This window comes from Artibeus jamaicensis, unplaced genomic scaffold (genome assembly GCF_021234435.1).
Source record: "Artibeus jamaicensis isolate MK-2021 breed Jamaican fruit bat unplaced genomic scaffold, CSHL_Jam_final contig_797, whole genome shotgun sequence".
NCBI lineage: Eukaryota > Metazoa > Chordata > Mammalia > Chiroptera > Phyllostomidae > Artibeus > Artibeus jamaicensis.
Genome location: NW_026521977.1, coordinates 25,955,551 through 25,976,794, shown reverse-complemented (window position 1 = coordinate 25,976,794; position 21,244 = coordinate 25,955,551). Strand labels below are relative to the sequence as shown.

Here is a 21,244-nt window from a genome sequence, read left to right as displayed (position 1 = left end):
CACTTTAACTACTTGGCTGATACCAATGAAAGCTTAGGACTTTAAAATCCATTTACTTCCCTCCCATCATTTGTTGCTGTTACCGTGAATTTCACCATCTATAAAACTGAAGCTCTACAGTTAACTATTTTGTACAGTTACTGTTCATTTATATTTTCCTTTCCAGTGATCTTTATTCCTTCTCACATGTTCATATTTCTGTCTGGGACTATTTCCTGAAAAACTCCCTTTAATTCTTATTTCAGTGCAGGTTGTGCCAAATCCTCGGGTTTCCTGTTTGTCTGAACACATAGCTTTATTTCACTTTTAATATTTGGGGGGTGTTTTGGCTGCTACAGAATCCTAAGCTTGTCATTTTCTTCTTCTGGCTTTAAAGATGTCGTTACATTGGCTTCTGCTTTCCATAATTTCTGTTGAGAAGCTGTCAGCCTTGGTCCTCCTTTGAAGAGAGCTGTGACAGATCCAAGATGGGCCCCACAATTTGTCACTACTGCTCTCAGCCTCGCAGAGCCCAAAGCCACCATGCACAAAGGCCCAGCTGCACAGCTGGAGAGACTATATGGAGAGTGAACATTCCCAGCTGTGCTCCAGCTGTTCCAGCCACTGTGGATAAGGCACTGGACATGTGGCTACAGCCTGTTTTCGTGGACAGTCTCAGAGGAGTCATTGCCTGTCTGCAGGTGCATAAATGATGCCAACCGAGACCATAAGAAATGCCCAGCTGGGCTCCACTCAGACTGCAGAATCTTGAGCTAATGGTTTTAAGTCAATAAATTTTGGGGGTGGTTTTTAAGGCAGAAATAGATAACTGAAATAGTATTTGGTATCAAGAATGGAGTGTTGCCATAACAGAGAACTAAAACATGTGGCATCAGTTTCGGGAAGGGGATGCAGACATTTGCTGAAAGAGCAGCCACGAGACCATCAAAGGCGGCTGGATGAGCCTGAGGACCTTGCTGCTGGAGGCTGGCAAAGTGGTGTTGTTGTCCATTGGCAACACAAATAGTGTGGCTGTGTCTTGCACATAGAAAAAACACCTAACAAAGTTGTGGGCCTGGTGAAGAAGACTTGAGGAAAAATGCTGAAAGCTGACAAATGGTTTTTAAAAAATAATTTATAATATGGTATTAAAAGAGAGAGAACTAAGTGGGAAGCTGTGTAGTTTTTAAGCAGAATTTAGAAAAAATGTTTTTAAGCTACTTGCAGGGTTAGAAATGAAACTCTCTCAATTGTCCAAAATAGTCCCTACTCTGGGACTGGAGTGACGTAAGTCCAGATGGATTTCAGAACTGACAACAAACAGTGACTACTTTGTGTTTTCTTTCTACTTCCCCACTTTTAAAATGATGGGATTATCCTTTCCCTACCATACTGTCATGTGTCAGATTGGAAGCTGAGCTGATTTTCTTAATCACTGTATCTTCAGTATTATATAGATATGGAACCAGAAAGTTATTAATTTTAATGTAAAAAGTCCTCTTCTTTACATAAATATCACACAGAGGCAGATCAACTGTATTAGAAACTCTTAGTTATGATTTCTGTAAGCTGTATGAGAATGAAGTTTTATAAATATTTTGTTTCACGATTTTAAGAGAGAAAGGTATTTAAAGATGTATTTCTCACCCATAGTCTGAAACACCAAATATTCTTCACCACGAGAAGAACATCTGGCTTATTTCATATACCTCGATTCCATGGTTCCCAGGACCATCACCTCTATACGCCCATGCTGGAGTAAAGAGGTGAAAACTGATGGGGTGGCTTTCATCACAGAGAGTAAGCAAAGAAGCAAAAAAATATTCAATACTAAGCAAGGGATGGGAAAAGTAAGGAAAAGTGATTGAGACACTCTATGTGGGGTTATTTCATGTTATCTGTTTAGTTACCAAGTGCTGAGTACCTAACAGGAGAAGTCAGAGCCACTGCATGACAAATAAATTTGGAAACGTTAGAAGGTGGGCAACAGTTCCCAGCTTTCCTACAGGGTGACTTACCTTTTCCAAAACTTTGGCAATTCGGGTGCCAATCTGTTCGAGTGACTGTTGTGGATATTGGTTTTTGCCAAGATTTTGTAACACCTGGTATAGGGAGGAAGGCGGCAGATTAGAGGGGTGAAAGCTGAGGCAGGGTCCAGACAGCACTGCTGACAGTGAGCTGGGCTCGACCCGCAAAAGCAAGTTACTTCCCTGGGGTAAGTCCTGTGGTCCCGTCGGTGAGACATGTTTAAGGGTAGTATATCACCCCTTTAGTCTTCTCCCAGTTAACAAAAATTACAGACATGTAAATCCATACTCATTACAGCAACATGAGAAAATAGAATATAGAAACCGTTTGTAATCTTATCACCCAGACACAACCAATATCTTTCCATATGTGAGATCTGTCCAGAAAGAGTCCAGCTACTGTTAATATAGGAGAATGGTTTGCTCAACATGGATGTAACCTGGCAGCCAAGGACAGTGGACTGGAGTGCTCATGTGTGAACAGTGATGACTTCACTGTACTAATCAGTGGGGGCCGGAGACACTGTTGAGTGAGCATGTGTACTGTAAACCCATCACATTCAAAATAACTGAGTGAGTGGAGCAATGAATCTGCATCAAATTTTGCATTAAGCTTGAACATTCCTCCACAGAAGCTATTCAGATGAATCAGAAGGCTTTTGGGAAGAATGCAATGAGTGCAGCAGAAATAAAAGTGTGGCACAAATGCTTCAAAGACGGTTGAGAATCTGTTGAAAGCAATCCATGTTCTGGAAGGTCTGCAGCAAACAACAGCTGAGCATGTTGAATGTGTAGAGGCTGCAATCAATGAAGATCAGCAAGTGACAGTAGGAGAACGAGAAGCTGATCTGGGGATTCCACATACTACTGCGTCTGACATTTTGATGCAGGATCTTGGCATGGAACGTGTCATGATAAAATTCATTCCACAGCTCCTGCTACCAGAGCAGAAGGAACATTGTGTTGCACTTGCTAATGACTGGATTCAAACTGATGCCATTAAACCAGATTTCCTTAAGGTCATAACCAGAGATGAATTGTGGGTCTATGGCTATGGTCTGGAAATGAAGGTCCAGTTGTCCCAATGGAAGTCACCTGGTTCTCCACGCCTGAAGAAATGGCAAAGTCACAACATAGTCAAGACCATGTTAACTGTGTTTTTTGATTGGGAGGCTGTTGTCCATCATGAGTATGCCCCTCCAGGCCAAACAATAAGGAGGGCTACCTCCGTGTTTTCTGTCGGCTGAGAGATGCAGTATGATGAAAATGACTGCAGCTCTGGGCAACTGGTGACTGGCAGCTTTACCAGGACAGTGTGCCCACTCATATTTCAATGTCTCACGTGGAGGTTTTCGGTGAAACATCAAATCCCCCAGGTGACTCAGTCTCCCTATGGCTCAGATTTGGGGTCCTGTAACTTCTGGCTCTTCCCCAAATTAAAATCACCTTTGAAAAGGAAGAGATTTCAGACCATCGATGACATTTACAAAAATATGACAAGGCAGCTGATAGTGATTCCAACAGTGAACAGTGGAAGAGAGGCTGTGAGAACTGTGCGAGGTCCCCAAGTGCCTCCTCTGAAGGGGCTGAGGCGTCACTGTACCTTGTGTCTTCTTCAGTAAGTGCCTATACTTTCCACATCATGTGGCGGGATACTTTCTGGACACGCCTCGTATATCTTTCAGATTTTGATACATGTACACATAATTTCTCTCACAAAATATAGGACCACACTGCATACTGTCACCATTTTCACATAATATAGTCTGAAAACTTCTTCCGCCACTAAATGTATTCCCACACATCTTTCTTAATGACTCCACGGTATAATACCTTATACCTATACCAACATTTATGTAACAAATCCTGCATTGTTGGACATTTGTGGCATGTATTCCCAATTCTTGATATATTCTTTGCTTGGTATATTCTGGGTCTGTCCTTTCTTTCCTTTTTTGGAATGCCAACAGGGGAGTTAAACTGTCCCGAATATTTCTTGTAAGAGCCTCTGTCTGATAGCAAGCAGAATGCTACCCACCTCAAGGAGTGAATCAGAATTAAAATTTCCTGGACATAAAAAGAAAGTAAGCTCAGTCCCAGGGCCTGAAAGAAATTAGGCTTAGCCTAAAGCCACTGAAGTGACAGCCAACCAAAGACAGACAGAAACACATGGCCTGGCCGTTGTGCTTTCTGCTATCAGTTGCACCCAAACTGTTGGGCTAAAAACTGCAGACGAGCTGAATAAAAGTGAGCACTGACCTCTGTCAACTGACTCTCGCCTGTGTAGTGTAGACTGGCTCGGTTGGAAACCCCATGCAGGTGGTCCAGGGTGTGCATGCTGGTGGGGAGATTGCCATTGCAAACAGGCTCCATCGCTGGCTGCTGGATTGGAGTGGCAAAGTCTATGTGTTCTGTGATGCTGAAACACGGAGATGACCAGATTAGCCACGGAAATATGAATGGGTGGGGAGAAAGTATTAGTGGTCAGCTGATCATAACTTCAACAGGTTATGAGAATTGCCTGGAACCACAGACTGAGACAGGGAGAGACCCCAGGAGTTATTTAGACTGATCTCATCATACAGGTGCGAGGACTCTCAAGCCCGGCAGTAAATACGTGCTGAATGCATGAGTTAAGATCGTATCCCAGATCAAAGGAGCAGCTGGGACCTGAGTCCCGAACTCAGTGATTTTCCCAACCACCTAAGCTGCCTTCTTTCTACGCACCATGGCATCTGATATGCTCACTCCTGCTGGCCGCTTGTTCTCACTGGGGAGGTTTTAAACCAGCTGGGTCTTCTGGTAGGATTTCTTTTTCCCCAAGTAAAGAGAGTGATAAATACCCACGAATTGTTCCTATTTTATTTCCATTTTACACAGAAACAACTTGTGTCCACAGAAAGTTAGATGATAGTAAATTTTATACAAAACAGGTGTCCATGGTATTTTCTGCATGGTGCCAAAGTGGTCACTTTCCTGCTAGACACAGGCTAAATGCTATGCACTACCATACACACCAACATGGAAAACTGGCATTGACAAATTTTGTTTCTAGCGATTTAATACCAGGGCTATCAAAACGAACATACCCAGTCTCTGCCGTTATGGTGCTCACAGTCTTGTGAGTGACAACTCTTACAGATGTGACAAATCACAAACAATAAAAACGTGGTAGCCCTGGCTGGTGTAGCTCAGTGGATTGAGCGTGGGCCTGCGAACCACACGCTCGTGGTTCAAAACCCAGTCAGGGCACATGCCTGGGTTGCAGGGCAGTTCCCAGCAGGGGACTCACAAGAGGCAACCATACATTGATATTTCTCTCCTTCTCTTCCCCTCTAAAGATAAATAAATAAAATCTTAAAAAAAAAACCCGTGGTAAAATGCCCATGCTACACTACAGGAGGGTATCTGTCTCCTCCACGCCACTGGAGGAGGGAGACGGTCAGCGAAGAACTGCTCGAGGAAGTCAGATTTAAGCTGCAGCCAGGAGGGGGAGTGTGCACGAACCAGGCAGAAGACGACGAACAGAACAGGGGAAGAGACGCCATGTGTGAAAGCCCCAGCGGGAGAGAGGACAGATCTGGAGATGGAAAGACACGAGCAGACTGACGATGTGGAACACTGTAAATAGCAGTAAGAAGTTATTAGAGCATTTAAAGAATTACTCGACTTATAATTGAGGAAGAATTCTGAGCACTATGGAGAGAATGGATTGAATAGAGCCAAGAGTAAAGCAAGAGGACCAGCCAGGAGGTTACTGAATGAATGTAAGGGGAAAAGATGGTGACCTGATTTAAGAAGGAAGCAGTGGAGACGGAGAAAAGCGGCTGGATTAGAAAAATACTCAAGAGAGTTAAAACGACAAGAAGTGGTAACAGACTAGATTCGAGGGGTAAGGAAGAAGATTATTAAGGATGACTCCCACACTTCCGGCCTAAGCTCTGCTGGAGCTATTCACTAAGAATAAGAAATAGAAAACAAACACAATGATAACTTTTTTGGAAGGCTGCTGCACAAGAAAATTATGAGTTCTTTCCTGAACTTGGGACACCTGAGAGCTATCTAGGCAAAGAGGCCAGGCTGAGGACTCGAACCAAGGTCTGGTCTGGAGATTCACGTTTGGGAATTATTAATATAGTGGTGGTGCTGTACGTTCTGGGAGTACATCAGTCTGACTAGAGTGATTATAAAGAAGGCTTACTGGTAAACCTCGGGGAACTCCGACACTAAAGACCAGGAAAGGGGCCAGCAAAAGAGAACGAGTGTGTGAGAAGGAAAGAAGCAGTCACCAGAGAGGCAGCCTTGTGTTTTAGAAGGTGTCTGTAAATCAGATTTGCCTGACTCCTTTTCTGAGTGTGTGATGTCAGTGAGAGACCACAGGTTTATGCTTCTCAAAAACAGGGATCCAGTCTTCGAGTCAAACTAAGTACACCTGGGTAAGTTACAAAAGTGAGGGCAAAGGCACCAAGATGGGGGGCACATTTACTGTTCAGTGCAGCTGGCCGGGTCCGTCTGTGGGCAGTGGGCAGCAGTGGTCATCCTCTGAATCACCAACTCTAGAAAGGATGACTCTTCATCCTTTCTACCAGGGAGCTGGCCTCCCTGAGGCCAGCTCAGGCCCTGTGCACCCATGGCACACGAATGCCACAGGGGAGGGAAATGTGTAAGATACTCACTCAATGTTTTTTGAAGAAACTGCAAGCCAGGTACTCACGATGGCAGTCAGCTCTACCCAGCGAAGTTTGACGCACTCATCTGGGCTGGGCCACCCCAGACTCTGGTAGTCACGCTTTTTTCCTAGGAAAAGAGCATGTCAGCAATGACACAATTGCAAAGGAACAGAATCCCCAGTGTCTTATGCCCAGGTGATTACTTCACCCAGGTTGGTGTATTTAAAGGCGCTAGTCATCCTTCTAGCCTTCAGAATTTGTACCATATAGAGAATGACAATCTTGTCATTCACAGCAACGAGAATAAAGATCATCTCTGGGTGAAGCCTTGTTCTTGAAGGTAGATAGTAATTTAAGTACAAATACTTGAGTTCTTCACTAGATTTAAGACAAATCAACGTGAGATAAGGGTTAAGATGTTCTTCAATGTTAACATTCTTACCAAACTTAATTTTCAACGCTCTACATTTTGATTTTATAGACCATGAGAACATGTGTCTAAAGTGGGCTTTTCAACCTGGCCCTATGACTCGGCAGGCTGAATTACTTTGCTTCGGGGACCGTCCCGTGCACTGGAGGAAGCTTAGCAGCATCTTAGGCCTCTACCCACTAGATGTCGGTAGCATCCTCCCCCAGATGTGATGACCGAAAGTATCTCCAGGTACTGCTGCACGTCCCCTGGGAGGGCAGAATCGCTCCAGGTGGCGAACCACTGCTGTAACCAAAAGCAGCAGGGTGGGAATAAGGATGGTGGTGAGTGGCCATTGATTTGCAGAGCACTTACTGTGTGTTTGGATCCTGTGCTAAGTGTTCTACATGTGTAACTCTGTGAGGCAGGTTTTGCATCTCACTTCTCAGCTGAGAAAACGGAGGCTCGGACATCTCAAACAACTTGCCCGAGGCCACCTGGCTCGCAGGGGCAGGGCTGGGATGAACATTCAGGTTGACTGACTAACATGCAGGCACCTAATTACCATGCTATTTAAAGGTACGTGGGGCTTAAAGTTCTGTTTGTGGATACCCTTCCCAAGTGCTCCCTTTTGGGTACTTAGATCAAGTTCCCAAGAAAAAAGCAAAACTAAGTTTGGTCTGGGGAGGGTTCTTCTGAAGGAGTTACAATTAAAGGGGCAGGATGGAGAACTTTGGTTCTGTATAGCTCTTTTTTACTGCAGAAAGTTACCAAGAGTAGAAAACTGTCTGAGGTTCAGGCAGGATTTTAGATTTAGATTTTAATAAAATAGAAAAGTGAAAGAGTTTCAAATGAACACTTTAATAAGTTAAAGAATTAAACCGTAAGCGTCACAATGAAGCTTATTTTTCTTTTATGTTTAGGAAGTTCACTCGGAAAACAGGGCTGGGAATCGTGATAGCAGACAAAGGACACGGAGGAAACAATACGAGAGCCTGACCTTGTGCTCACGGCCCAATGAGGAAGGCAAATATACATGAACCATTAGAATACAACGGCGTTAGTGCGAGTGCCTGCGCAGAATGACTGGAGAGAGAGCAACTAATTCTGTCCGAAGGTACCAAGGAAGAGATGGCATTTGAGCTTGAGCTTGAAGTTTAAGGATGAGTGCTATTTCAGCATCTCTGAGGTAGCATAAGGGCATTCCAAGCAGAGGGAACAGCATGAACTGACCTCTGCTGGCTTCAAACTCTCCTGCAGCTGCTTCATCCCTCAGCTTTCCTGGAACTAAGGGGTTAGGGCCTTGCTCTGGATTAGGCTTTGGCACGAGGGAATGCTGTGGCTGGTCTGGTCATCTACCCAGACCACTGAAACCTTCTCCATCTCAGCAACAGGGCTGTTTTACTTTCTTATCATTTGTGTTTACTGGAGTAGCACTCTTAATTTCATTCAAAAACTTTTCTTCACACTCACACTGGCTAACTGTTTAGCACAAGACGTCTAACTTTTGGCCTGTCTTGGCCGTTGACGTTTCTTCCTAAGTTTAATCGTTTCTAGCTTTTGATTCAAAGTGGCTCTTCCTTTCACTTGAACGCTTGGAGGCCACCGCAGGGATACTAACTGACCCGATTTCAGTACTGCTGTGTCGCAGGGCACAGGGAGGCCCGCGAGGAGCGCACTCGGCGACAGCTGGTTGGAGTGCAGTCGGACACACACAGCACTGATTACGTTTTCAGTCTTACATGCATGTGGTTCGTGGTGCCTCAAAACAATTACAACAGAACTTCACAGACCACTGTGATGCTTGTAATAAAGGAAAAGTGTGAAATATTGAGAGAGTTACTAAAATGTGACAGAGAAACAAAGTAAGCAAATGCTGCTGGAAAGAATGGCACCACCAGATTTGCTCGATGAGGGGTTGCCACAAACCTTCAATTTGTGGCAAATTAAAAAAACCCCATAATATCTATAAAGTGCAATAAAACGTTAAAATAACAAGAAGTACATCTATATGCTGCTTACCAAACTGCTTTTGTTCACTTACTAAATTCCAAACATCTTGCCTGCACAGTACACATGCTGTAACTTATTCAGGAAATTACCAACCTTGAGGCTGTTTCCAAATTTTCATTAAAAGCAACCCTGTGATCATTAACTTTGTACTTCTATCTTCGGCACCTGTAAAATGATTTACTTGGGGGGAGGTACTGGAAGTAGAACTGTTGGTATATTTTTTAATTTTTTGGACATCTAGTCAAACTGTCCCAGAACTCATAATTCATTTTATTAACTCTCATTGTTTATTACACATTTAAAGAATTTGATAAGCAAAAATGGAACGTCACTGCTGATGTTTGCACTTTTTTGTTTGCTAGTGAGGCTGCACTTTCTCATGTTTAGGGCCATTTGCATGTGTGTGTACACATGTGTGTCTTTGGTGAACTGCCTATATACTTGAACATATTTTTCAAGTACATAGGCAGTATTTTTCTTATCAATTTGTAGGTGCTCTTTAACTATTACTATCCTTTGCTTATCATACATCCTGCAAATATTCCACAAAAAATTGTTTGTTTCAGTCCTTTGTCTTTTTATTTCATGGTATTTTCTGATGCTAGAATTATTTGTTCTTTCAACCTTAGAAATTTCCTTTTCACCTTAAATGTTTATAAATAACCATCTAAATTTTCTTCTTTTATCATGTTATCACGTGTACTGTTTAATCCAATGCACTGCTCATTTCCATAGGGTTTTACAGTTTGAGCGCTGCTCCCTGGCTACAGAAGACAGACCTGACACAGGAAGTGTGGCTTTCTTTTGTCGCCTGTTAACACATGCTGTGTTCCTTAAACAGGAAAGCTACTTCGTGCTTTAGCTCCAGTCATGACAAGATGTCCTTTCTGGTGTCATTACTATCCTTCACAAGTCACAGTTCATTCTGGGGTTGAGTCACTTTACTGTGTGCTCTTTGCTTTGAGCTTTGGTCAGTACATCAAATGAAGTAACACATTTTAAGGAAGTTACCCTGAATCTCCAAAGTCCAAGACAGGGAATATATCCTTTTAAGGATAAAGAAATTATAACATCTTGATTGCTGGAAAAGAAAGTCAACTGGACTTACAGGAAGGGCCCTGACCCTGGAGTCCAGAGATGGGTTTTGGAACAACTATGAACCCTGAGAGTACAGGTCTGAGTTTGACGTACACACGTTTGTCCTGGGGAATGGTTCCACAGCATGTGGCCAATATGTAAAGAGATACCTGACACACAAAGATGTTACCGGATAGTTAATATGTACTGAGCCCCTTGTGCCCAGTTCATTTAAAGCACCATACATGTGTGAACTCACAGAACCCTTGCATTCACCAGATAAGACAGGGGCAATTCTTATTCCCATTTTATGGATCAGGAAAGTGAGGCATGGAGAACTGAATGGCAAAACTGGAGTCTGAGGCCAGGGATTCAGTCTCAAACCCCCATTTTAATATATTAACTTAGACTTTCAAGTTATCAATAGGATATTTAAGCTCAAGGTAGTAAGAATAAATGCCAAATAACTAATGGTAGTAAAAAAGTGAACTGTCGAAACAAACTTTTTGTATTAACTGGCTTCTTGTTCACTTAGGCAACTTACCTCATCATCTACTTTAAGTCACAAACATATCTTTTGTGAGAACTAGGACAGTAAAGTCTGAAAGAAGAAACTGGCGTATTAAAACACTCAAATCACCTTGTGGCCCAGGAGACGCCACCTTTGGGCCCGTGATCTCCAGGTTGGCTTGGTAGTGATGTACATTTTCTGCTTGATTCGATTCTATCTTCTTCCCTGGAGTTTTTTTATGATCTCCTTTGGGTTTCTTTACCCGTTTGACCTGGAATGTGATCTAGGAGATGGAAACATGTTAGGGACAAATGAGACCAGTGATCAAATCTGTCAATGGCTGTGGATATTGGTGGCTTTGAGAAAAACCAGTCCTGAGCTAAGTTTTCTCCTTCCGTTGAATTCTTGAAGCTCTAAATCAAAAATGTTTCGTAAAATAAAAATAGTGCCTAGCCCTGAAGAGTAAGTACACAGAGGAAACTGAAAACTAAGATGCCCGACCTGGGCAGCTCCAAATGCACGGGCTCTGAATGTGGCCACACGCCCGTCCTGTTTCCCCCGCTTCCTGGAAGAGCTAGTGACATGTAAGTTACGTAAAGGGCTTCCTGCGCTACAATTCCAGTGTGAAGGCTGGCTGGAGTGTGCAGTAAAGCAGGGCCACGTGTCCAACAGGAACATCACACTGTGAAAACTCAGCCCCCCACCCCCAAAGACTTGGGCTACAATTTGGGAAGAACTGACTTGGCAACTCTTACCCATTCTGTTGCTTCGTCATCTTCACTTCTGCAGTCTCCATAGCAAGAGCTTTTGGCCACTCCATCCTGGGGACCCTTCTTCAGTACCCGAATCCCCTGCAGGTCCAGACGCCGCCCTTTCATCTCTAGTGGTCCCCCAAAGCCTTCCAGGGGCCATGCCTGTTGAAATTCATCCACCAAAGCCAAGATCTCTTCCGACATTTTTGTTTCATCTGAATTCTCTATCTCGTCAGAACCGTTGCTTTCTTCAACCACCGTACCTGCAATTCAAGTTCCAGCATGTTATTCAAAATTACATAGTATTCTTTCAAGTACTTGAGTGACTCCAACCTTGCTTTTTGAGAAAAATTTTGGCTCTGGTTAGAGGCACTTCTCTGGCCCACTTGCATAAAAATACCATTTGGCATCTTCAAAATTCCTAAGCGAATACCATCTCCGTCATGTACCTTTTGTCAAAAGCCTGGCTGAGAACAACGGCAGCAGCTAGATGGCAGGCACTCATAGCGTACGACCCTAGTGAGCACCAGGATGGCTGTTTTATGTGTTTTTGCAAAAAAGACCAACTTGCTTGAGATATAAGACACAGATGGCAAAGATGAGGTTTACTTATTTAATGTGGGATTCTTCAAGCTTTATTCAAATAGCACATAAAATACTACAGCTGCAGGTCCAGGCCATATAACCTAATTGCCTTAAGTGAATAATGTTTTGTTTAATGAGAAATTATCCTGTTTCCACACGAAGGCTCCCTCCCATTCTCACTAACGGCTGATGTAAGAACTAGCAATATGCTAGTAATAACAGTAATTTTTTTCCTAAAATGGTTATCAAGATATTATTCGTTACGTTGCTCAAGTTTCTTGTGTAGACTCCCATGGAAGCTTCTCAGCACAATGGGCTGGTGAAGAGTCTCTCCGCTGAGAAGTTGGTATGCCCCCCCTTACCATACAGGGAAGACTGCATGACCTCACACGCCCTCCTCTATGCTTGGCTAACTAGGAAGCCTAAGGAAAAATTACTCCAAGTTTCTTAATAGAATGCCTTCCTTAAAAAAATTCTTTACCACTTCCTATGTGATTCTGAATTAATGGCTGAACCCTAGATTGTGTGTTGGACGGAAGTTATTTCCAACCCTTTTGGAAGTGGAGAGGATATAAAACAACAAAATGAAATGCCTGCCTTTGGAATGTGTACCCACTGGACAACCTGAGAGCTTGGGGATCACTGCTCACAAAATGCTAGTCTGCGTTGCCCCAATTATCCCAGTGATCTTCAACTGGTAATTCTGGCTTGTTTGGTGATTTAGAACATGGTATTACAAAAGCCGGGGCCAGGAACCTCATATCCATGGTGACCCAGGCAGCCACTGTGAGTGGTCTGTCTTAGAAAAGGTCAGCAGCAGTTTCTGAGGAGGCTCGGGTGAGAAAGATGCCTGACTCCATGGCTAAAAATAACTTGAAGCTCTGAGTCCTACTCACAGAAGATGCAATGTCACCCTTAACCCAGGTGACACCTGTCTCCCATCCCCCATTCCATTCCAGAGAGTGGGAGGGTCTGTTGTCAATACCAATCTCTGTTGTTCTTTGAAAAATATATAGGGCTCTTGTATTTGTCACAAGTGACTACGGAATGTACTGCCACCTTTTTAAGGAAGTTTCTTTTAAATTTTCTGAATGAATCTGCTGATTTCTACCGATAATGATGATGAAGAAGAAGAAGGAGTTCTGAAACAAGTTTAAAGTAAAATAGGCATTTGCAAAAGCTTTTCTTTAGAATATTCAGATAAAAAGGGTTGGTTGCTTGCCTCAATTATGTGGCCAGTAGGGTAAGTGTGGGGTTGACGAAGAGTTTTACTTTTCAATTTCTATCTTGCTACTATGTTCTGAATGTCTAGCATTTTACGTGGCACATAGCAGGCACAGAATGAATTAATGGGAAGGCAGAAATAATTTGGATTGTGAGGTTCTTGAGAATCTGCTGCTCCTGCCTTTTCCTCGTCCTGCTAACATTTTCAACTCTAAGGTTTACCTTGTCATGTGTTAAAGCATGGTCAGCGTGGCTGAATGAATAGTAAGCAACAGAAAGGCAGCATGTCTTCAGCATAAGCAGTAGCTTTTTACGCCGTTTACTATGGCGTTTACGAATTTCTCAGTAGCTACCCCAGGAAAGCTGCTGGACAGCGTTTCTACAGGAATCCCTAACAGCAACTTAGAGAGAAATCCCAGGCATCCGGCTTGCAGCAACACTGTTGTCTCTAAGTACTGCTCGTGTTATTTCAGCTTCCCCTCCTTGCCTCTCCTATGGATACCAGGGGATTCCTTGCACCTTGTCCGGAAACAGGAAAGGATTTTCTGAAAAACTCAGCCACAGCAAAGAAGAATATGAGTTTAAGGAGAAGTGGCTTTTGGCCAAAGAGAGACTGCAAGTAACTAATTCCCCAGTGCACAGTTGGAGCTGCACACAGATACTGTGTCTCGAAGCCTTATTTACTACTTAGAAAGCTTTATGTTGTCCAGCTGCAAAGAGTTCCCCAAGGGTAAGGCTTCCTATGCCCCCACCATTAGGGAATATGTATCATTATTAAAAAGTTCTTAGGGAAAGGCACTTCACTGATGTACCGTATGTTTCGGACCATAAGACACACCCAGGTTTTAGAGGAAAATATAAAAAATTTTTTGAAGCAAGAAGTGTGGTAAAATATTTAATAAAATAAACAATACAGTCTTTTACCAATGAAAATGTAAACAGAACTCAGCAGCACTGCAACCATTATTCCTCCCAAATTTGGGGGGTGGGGGGTGCGTCTTATAGTCCAAAGTACAGTAAGTCAATATTCAAATACACAGAGACCAGGGAACTTGCTGCAGGCTGCTGGGGGCGGGGGGGTTAGAGCAAGTCCCGAACCATACTAAACAACAGTGAGGGAGAGGGAGGTCACACGAGCTGAGCTGGAAGAAAAGTAAACCAAACTTTACTTATTTAGAGTCTGCTATGAGCCCATCTACACGTACAAACTGTACAGGTGGGAACAAGAGCAACGGGAACCTGAGGAACCTGACTGAGGAACTGAATACACTTCAACTCAAGTTGAAGACGCAAAACTGTACACACTAAGCAATGAGAGAACAAGAACACTGAAGAGTTCTGAAAGGAACAAGTACTTGATGGCAGCCACAAAACTCTTTGTAAAGGCAGGCAGACCACCTGAGGCAGGGTGCAGGTAAGGCACTCCCTAGAGCGACGGCACTAAAGCGCATGTGCACACACACACAGACTGACACAGGCACGAGGAAGGTGTGTGCGAAGGCACTGACTCCAAAGTAGCCAGAACAAAACTGTATACAGAGGGTATCAGCAAGTCACAAACATACTGAGGGAAGGTGGGTGACCCTGAGCACATCTGGGGCAGTCGGGAAGAAGACCTACCGCAAAGAGAGCAGACACAGCCGTCCTGACGAAAGTTAGTGCAGTGAATCCGCTGGTGTGAGATTGGGAAGGGGAGGAGGAGAGCAGGGCAGAGGATAAGGAGACCAACCGGAAAGGCATTTCGATAACCTGTATCAGTTCTACAAAGGGAGGTTGACTTAGGGCGAGGGTAAAAGGGATTTCTTAAAAGGGATTTTTTAAAAGGGAGGGGAAGACGTATGTGAGAAAACGTCAATGGAGGAAAAATAGAATTTGGTGATTAAATGGAACTTGGGACAAAGATTAGGGTAGGTTCAAAGATGATTTCGAGATTTTAAAGGCCAAGTGGGCTTTTTACTATGTGAATGTAGTTTGGAATCTGAATATGACAACAGAATGCTGGAGTGAGAAAGGGCAATGGGATAGAGCTTTGGGATTTGTGGGCCCTGAGAAAGAAGACATTGACCAAGAAGGGCTCCTGGTGGCTAGCTGGGCTCAAATTAAAACCAAACCAAACCAAACCAAACCAGCCTAGAAGCTGCTTCTACACAGGGGCCTCTGTCGAAAACTGCATTTCAGGAGAAGCTTGAACGCTCTGCCTGCGCTGTGTTTCTGCCACCCGAGCCAGCCCTGACAGAGGAGTCCCTGGAATCCTAGTTCAATCAATAGGACTGTGGAGCACCCCTTCCAATACGAGCTGTTTGGCTCTGATTAATCAGAATGGCTCTATTCTGACCAGTTAGGACAGAGCCTTTTGGACCAATCCAACTGCAAGGATTTGGAATCCTCATTTGCATGAGGACAGACCTACCATGTACCCGGGGCAGGAACTTCTGCTCACGTAAGCCAGACCTGCTCTGGCGCATTTTCCCTTCCCACCAAGACTGAAGACTGTCTTTCTCTGGCCAGAGCTGAGCACATCAGATCACAGCCAACTGGCTTTAAAATCTTGAAATCATCTTTGAACCTACCCTATTCTTTGCAGTTAGTTTCAGTACAATATTGCAACATTTGAGACACACCTGGAGATTTGTGGTTAAGCTTGGGAACCTCAGTTTAAAAGATTTTGAAAGCACAGCATGTTTACAGAAAAGTGACTTGGAGAAAGGACTCAAAAACACGTTAAATGAAGAAGGACTAAAGAAACCAAGGGTCGCCCCCATAGAAGGAAGAGTAGCTGATCTACTACTGCACACAAAAATAATCAGTCCTGACAAATATTTTGCTAGAAAGGTTTTTCAAAATTCCAGAGAGATTACTTCAGGGTTGGAGAAGGGACTACAAGCTTCATATTAAGAGGAACTGTTCAAGAAAATGAGAACACTTAGTGAAAGGAAGCAAAAATATGAGGGCAGGGGCTGGGGGAGGAAAGGTAGAAACAATAATCACCTTCAAATATTTAAGGAAATGTGATATTAATGAGAGAGGGACTGACTCTGTTGGCCTCAGAGAACAGGACTAGAAATGAGAAGTCCTATTTTAGCCCAGTATTAGGAAAGGCTTTTCAATTGTCAGACAGTGGAATGGGCTGGCTACTTAGGGAGAGAGACTGCGCTCCCAAGGCCTAGAGAGATAGCAAAAGCCAGACAACGACAAAAGGTGACAGTATTTGATAAGAAGCAGCATTAATAATCGTGAAGGTGAGGTTTCCAGAGTTTTAGGAGCAGAGAACAGAAAGATGGGCGCTCCTTTCAAAACAAACGGACTGAGAGCAGACAGAGGTAAAGACCCTGCACTCAAAGAAATGGCAGAAGGAAGTCTTCCCTTCAAAATCAAGCCCTGGCTGGTGTAGCTCAGTGGATTGAGCACGAGCCTGTGAAACAAGGGTTGCTGGTTTGATTCCCAGTCAGGGCACATGCCTGGGTTGCAGGTCAGGTCCCTGGTAGGGGACACATGAGAGGCAACCACACACTGATGTTTCTCTCCTACTCTTTCTCCTTCCCCTCCCCTCTCTCTAAAAATAAATAAATAAATAAATAAATAAATAAAATATTAAAAAAAAATCTGACTCAACTGCTCCCCCATCAAGTCTCACATGATTAGTAACAGCGGGTCTGAGTACAAGGCTGTGCTTCCTGAAGACAGGCAGGCACAGTCCACCTGAAGAATGGTGCCACGGAGGGGGCGCGTCCCTTTATCTCACAAAATGGAAAGAACGTATGAAGGCAGCGGACGAATCTGGTTTCAAATTAGGACTCCTCCACACAGCACCCTGGGCAGTTCTCTCTTAAATTCCAGGGTCTTCTTTGAAAGGCAGTGATCGGGTTTTGAAGGCAAGTGTACAGCTGATACAATTTAATGCACAGACAGTGGTATAAAAGTTCGTGCCGGCAATCAGAAAGCTTGAAAGTAGATAGACCAAGTAGGTACGGGAACGACTCACTTCTGAGAAGAAAAGAACCCTGAATTTTCATTTGCACCAACGGTGCTCTTCCTTCTTTTAGGTAGGCCCAGATAGCAAGAGAAAATAGAATTCCACGAAGATAACCGAGAAAGGCAAATAAGGAATCTTTCCTTCGACAACACCCGTGAAAATGTGTCAGGACTCCCTTTAATCAGACAGATGTGTACTTAGAAGATACTGTACGTACATGCTTATGAGGACTTTGGCTCATAAGCAGCCTGAGTCCAGAAGCAGCAGAATCTCATGCCTATGTTTGCAGAAGTAACATTTACTTAGTTTCCGCTCTGTACCAGACACTAAAATAAATGTTTCCCTAAGCCATTTCATTTAAATACTTAAAAACACTCTGGCATTTTTTCTTTGATTATTTTAAAATTAAGAACATAAGGAAGGCTCAGGAAGGCCAAATATGTCGCCCAAGATTTAATAACTAGTATGTGGGAGAGCCAGGACAAGACAATATTTCTGACTACAAAATCTACACCCTTCCTTTCACATCTAAGCTTTATTGTGGAGGAGTAATTCTGTATTAGATAATGACAAATTAAAGCAGTGGTTTTCAAATGTTACTCAGACACAGAATTTCCAGCAATCTTTAGCAATGAGAAAGAAAACAATGACACATATATAAAGTTATACACACACACACGCACACTTATGTCCAGACGCACTTCTGTTGCCATGAGGTCGCCAAATGTCCATTTCTGAGAAAGACTCACCTTTACTCTGAGATTGTCTTTGTACATTTATGACATTAAAATGTTCTTTGCTGTATATAATGGTGATAACAGATTTTAGTTTTCTTTTGAAAAATTTTATTTATCTATTTTTAGAGAGGGGAAGAGAGGGAGACAGAGAGGGAGAGAAACATTGATATGAGAGAGAAACATTGATTGGCTGCTTCCTGCACATGCCCTGGCTGGGGACCGAACCCGCAATGCCCTGACTGGGAACTGAACTGGAAACCTTTTGCTTTGCAGAATAACACCCAACCAACTGAGCCACACTGGTCAGGGCAGATTCTAGTTTTCTTTTAAAATGACCTTGCCAATTAAAAAAATAAAGTTCGGAATAAAACCTTTACTTCTGAGAACTACAGGCAACAGGGTAGTTTATGAAATCAGAAGGCCTGAGAATAATTTAAATTATGTCCTACTGAATAATTTGGCCAAGGTACCTAAGATCACTGGACCTCAATTTTTTCATCTATCAGATGGGCTTAGTAATAAAATCCACAAGGTTAATAGATAATTCATAATCACGTGTAAATTATAGGTACCACAAAAGGTAGTGACTGTCGTGGTACTTTTACAGTTACTAGGGAGGATATTAACTTGCTCCCCCACATGCCTGAGTTCTGGGAGTGCCTGCTTCTAAACTTCCCTCCACACTGGCACGTCAGAGAGGACTGCGGCTGTACATGTTAGCATGTCCACACCAGGAGGCTTCCTAAGGTGCGGTTATCAGAGACAAAAAAATAGCCCTTTTAATATAAATAGTGTGTTATAATAAAAGCCAAAGTACAGACATAAAAGTTTTTATATTGTATTTTTGGAGGAAATTAAAAAACCACGAGTAGCAAAGCCAGTAAAAGTTGACATCACATTGCAGATTCAGTTAGCTACCTGGAAAGGAATCCGCCCTGGGAGACAGCCTGCAGGGCGCTGTAGGGACCTGGGAAACACCTGGTCTCAGCCAGGGTGACTACACTGTGTCCTCAGTAGGGCGATGGAACAGAACTACGTGAGGGACGTGGGACTAAAGAATGTGAGCACTAGGTTACAGTTTGTCTTCACCAATGCCGTGTTCAGAAACCCAGGACACAAAGAGCAAGACTTTGCTTGGGTTTTATTCTGAGTTATGCAAGGAACAAAGACTCTAATTTGGTAGCCATGTGCATTCTGGTCACTAGGGATTTCCACTGCACTGGGATAGGGACAGTTTCTATAAAGTGAATAAACAACCCCCAACGTTACCCAGTTTCATTTGTGTTCACTGTGAATTCATCAAGCAACCTCACAATGTCCATTTGGTAGTGTGGGTGCCTGATGTCAGAACGAGACGTGAGTCTGTCAGGTACCAGGTACCTGAGAGGAGCAGCTTCCTTGTAAAGGAACAAATTGGCCGTCTGATTTAAGATCCAATCTCTTTTGAGCTGGTAAATCGGAATCAGTTTCCTTAAAAGCCCAGTAGTTTCTGGTGGAACTGATAAACTCATTTTCTAAACCTGTACAGGTGAAGGTTACAACTTTTCCTTTGAGGTCTAACTTGCCACTCTTATACATCATTTTTATATACAATTCCACTTAAAAAGAAGCAAGATTTTGTCATTGCTAAATATTGGGTTGGACAAAAAGTCTGCATGTTTTTTTCTGTAAAATAAAAGACACATATTTCATTTTTCAGCAATAACTTTACTGATATGGATACTTTGAGTATGTTGACAATTTCCCACATGGTGTAACACTGATTGTTCTCAGTGTCCAGATTTGATCACTATCAAGTTCAACTGGTCTACCCAACCACGGAGCATCTTCTAGTGAGAAATCTCCAACATGAAACTTCGCAAAGCACTTTTGACATGATCGATCAATCACACACACACTGCACAAATCTTTTTTTTACCTTTCTTGAAATAATAAAGCATAATATGCTGAAAATATTGTGTATTTTCTTCCATTTTAACATTAAAATGGCTTCACAAAAACCGATTTTTTTTAATGCACGCTGATATAACAGCTGTCACAACACAATCTAACAAAATTGTTCTGAATGAAGTTAAAGACAATTAACACTACTATAACTATTTTACGGAAAATACCAAATGAACTTTTTGGCCAACCCAATAGGTTAATCCAACCTACGTACAGAAAGGTAAATGCCACACTTTATTACTTTAAAAAATATTTACTGTACACAGGAATATAGTAATATAAGATAAAGTACATAAGAAGCTCACAGTCTGATGGGAGATAAGACTTACAAGTGACTAATACTACATGACTTGGCCTGGATACAAAGTGGAAATACCAGATGGCAAATGCAACAACTAAATGCTTAGTCGCCTCCTTTGTGAAGGCTTCACAGAGGAGGCAACATTTGAGCAGCATCTCGGAGGAGCACAGGAGCTGTCCGTGTAAAGCAGAGAGTACCGAACAGCCACTCCCAGCCTGCGCAAAGACACGGAGGCTCAAAGCAGCACTGCCTGTGAGGGGAATGCCGAGTGGCTGCCCTCTCCGTCATGCAGAGTACGGAAGTTCGGTTAAAGAGGAAACGGAGGGGCAGACCGTCACGTGTCCCATTCTGAGACATCTGTACTCTCCCTATAAATAATAGAGAACTGTTGAACAATGTAAATGTAGGCAACTTACCTGATCGGATCTGATTTCAGAAACAATTTTTGGATACACAAGAAACTGGTGACAGGATTGCTTCTGCTTTGGAACTTTTGTACCATTACATGTATCATCACTCTCTCTTACTCTCATTCCCCCCCCCCACACACACAGACAGAAGGAAAAGCCTAGGTAGTAGGGACGGAGGCCCCTGCAATAGTCTAGGTAGAAATAAAGAACATCTGAATTTAGGCGTTTAGTAGGGGAGAAGGAACAGATGAAGGTAAGATTCAACCAGTCTTACGAAGTGACTGAATACAGTGGTTCCTGGGTGAGTTGTGATGTCATTAACAGAAAGAGGAATATGGACCTTAGAAGCAGTTCAGACAATAGGGTGAAAATGAGGACAAGCTCAAGTTTGGATATATTAAGTTTGAAGTGCATGTGGCACATCCTGATAGAGAGAGCACTAAAAAAGGGGAAGTGAGATCTGGAGTTGTGGAAAATATCTCTGCGGAAAACAGAGAGCTGGAGTCACTGGTATACTCAAAGGCAGGTGACACACCAAGAGATAACATGGAGAGGGATAAGCAAGAGGAGACCAAGGTTAAAATCCTGGGTAACTCAACAAATCAGGGGCAAAGTAACACAGTGAAGGA

General features: G+C 43.1%; 1 protein-coding gene across 4 annotated transcripts in view; it reads right to left on the bottom strand.

The window, feature by feature from the left end:
* The window catches only part of TTC17 (tetratricopeptide repeat domain 17), a 99,100-nt gene that overhangs the window by 15,214 nt on the left and 62,642 nt on the right, over nt 1-21,244 (bottom strand). For all 4 annotated transcript variants that reach the window (XM_053673012.1, XM_053673013.1, XM_037166267.2 and 1 more), the window contains 5 exons: nt 11,442-11,701; nt 10,816-10,969; nt 6,683-6,803; nt 4,266-4,425; nt 1,998-2,081 (listed from right to left, as the gene is read on the bottom strand). In XM_053673012.1, coding sequence (XP_053528987.1) covers nt 1,998-2,081; nt 4,266-4,425; nt 6,683-6,803; nt 10,816-10,969; nt 11,442-11,701 — 779 coding nt within the window. The remainder of the gene's footprint in view (nt 1-1,997; nt 2,082-4,265; nt 4,426-6,682; nt 6,804-10,815; nt 10,970-11,441; nt 11,702-21,244) is intronic.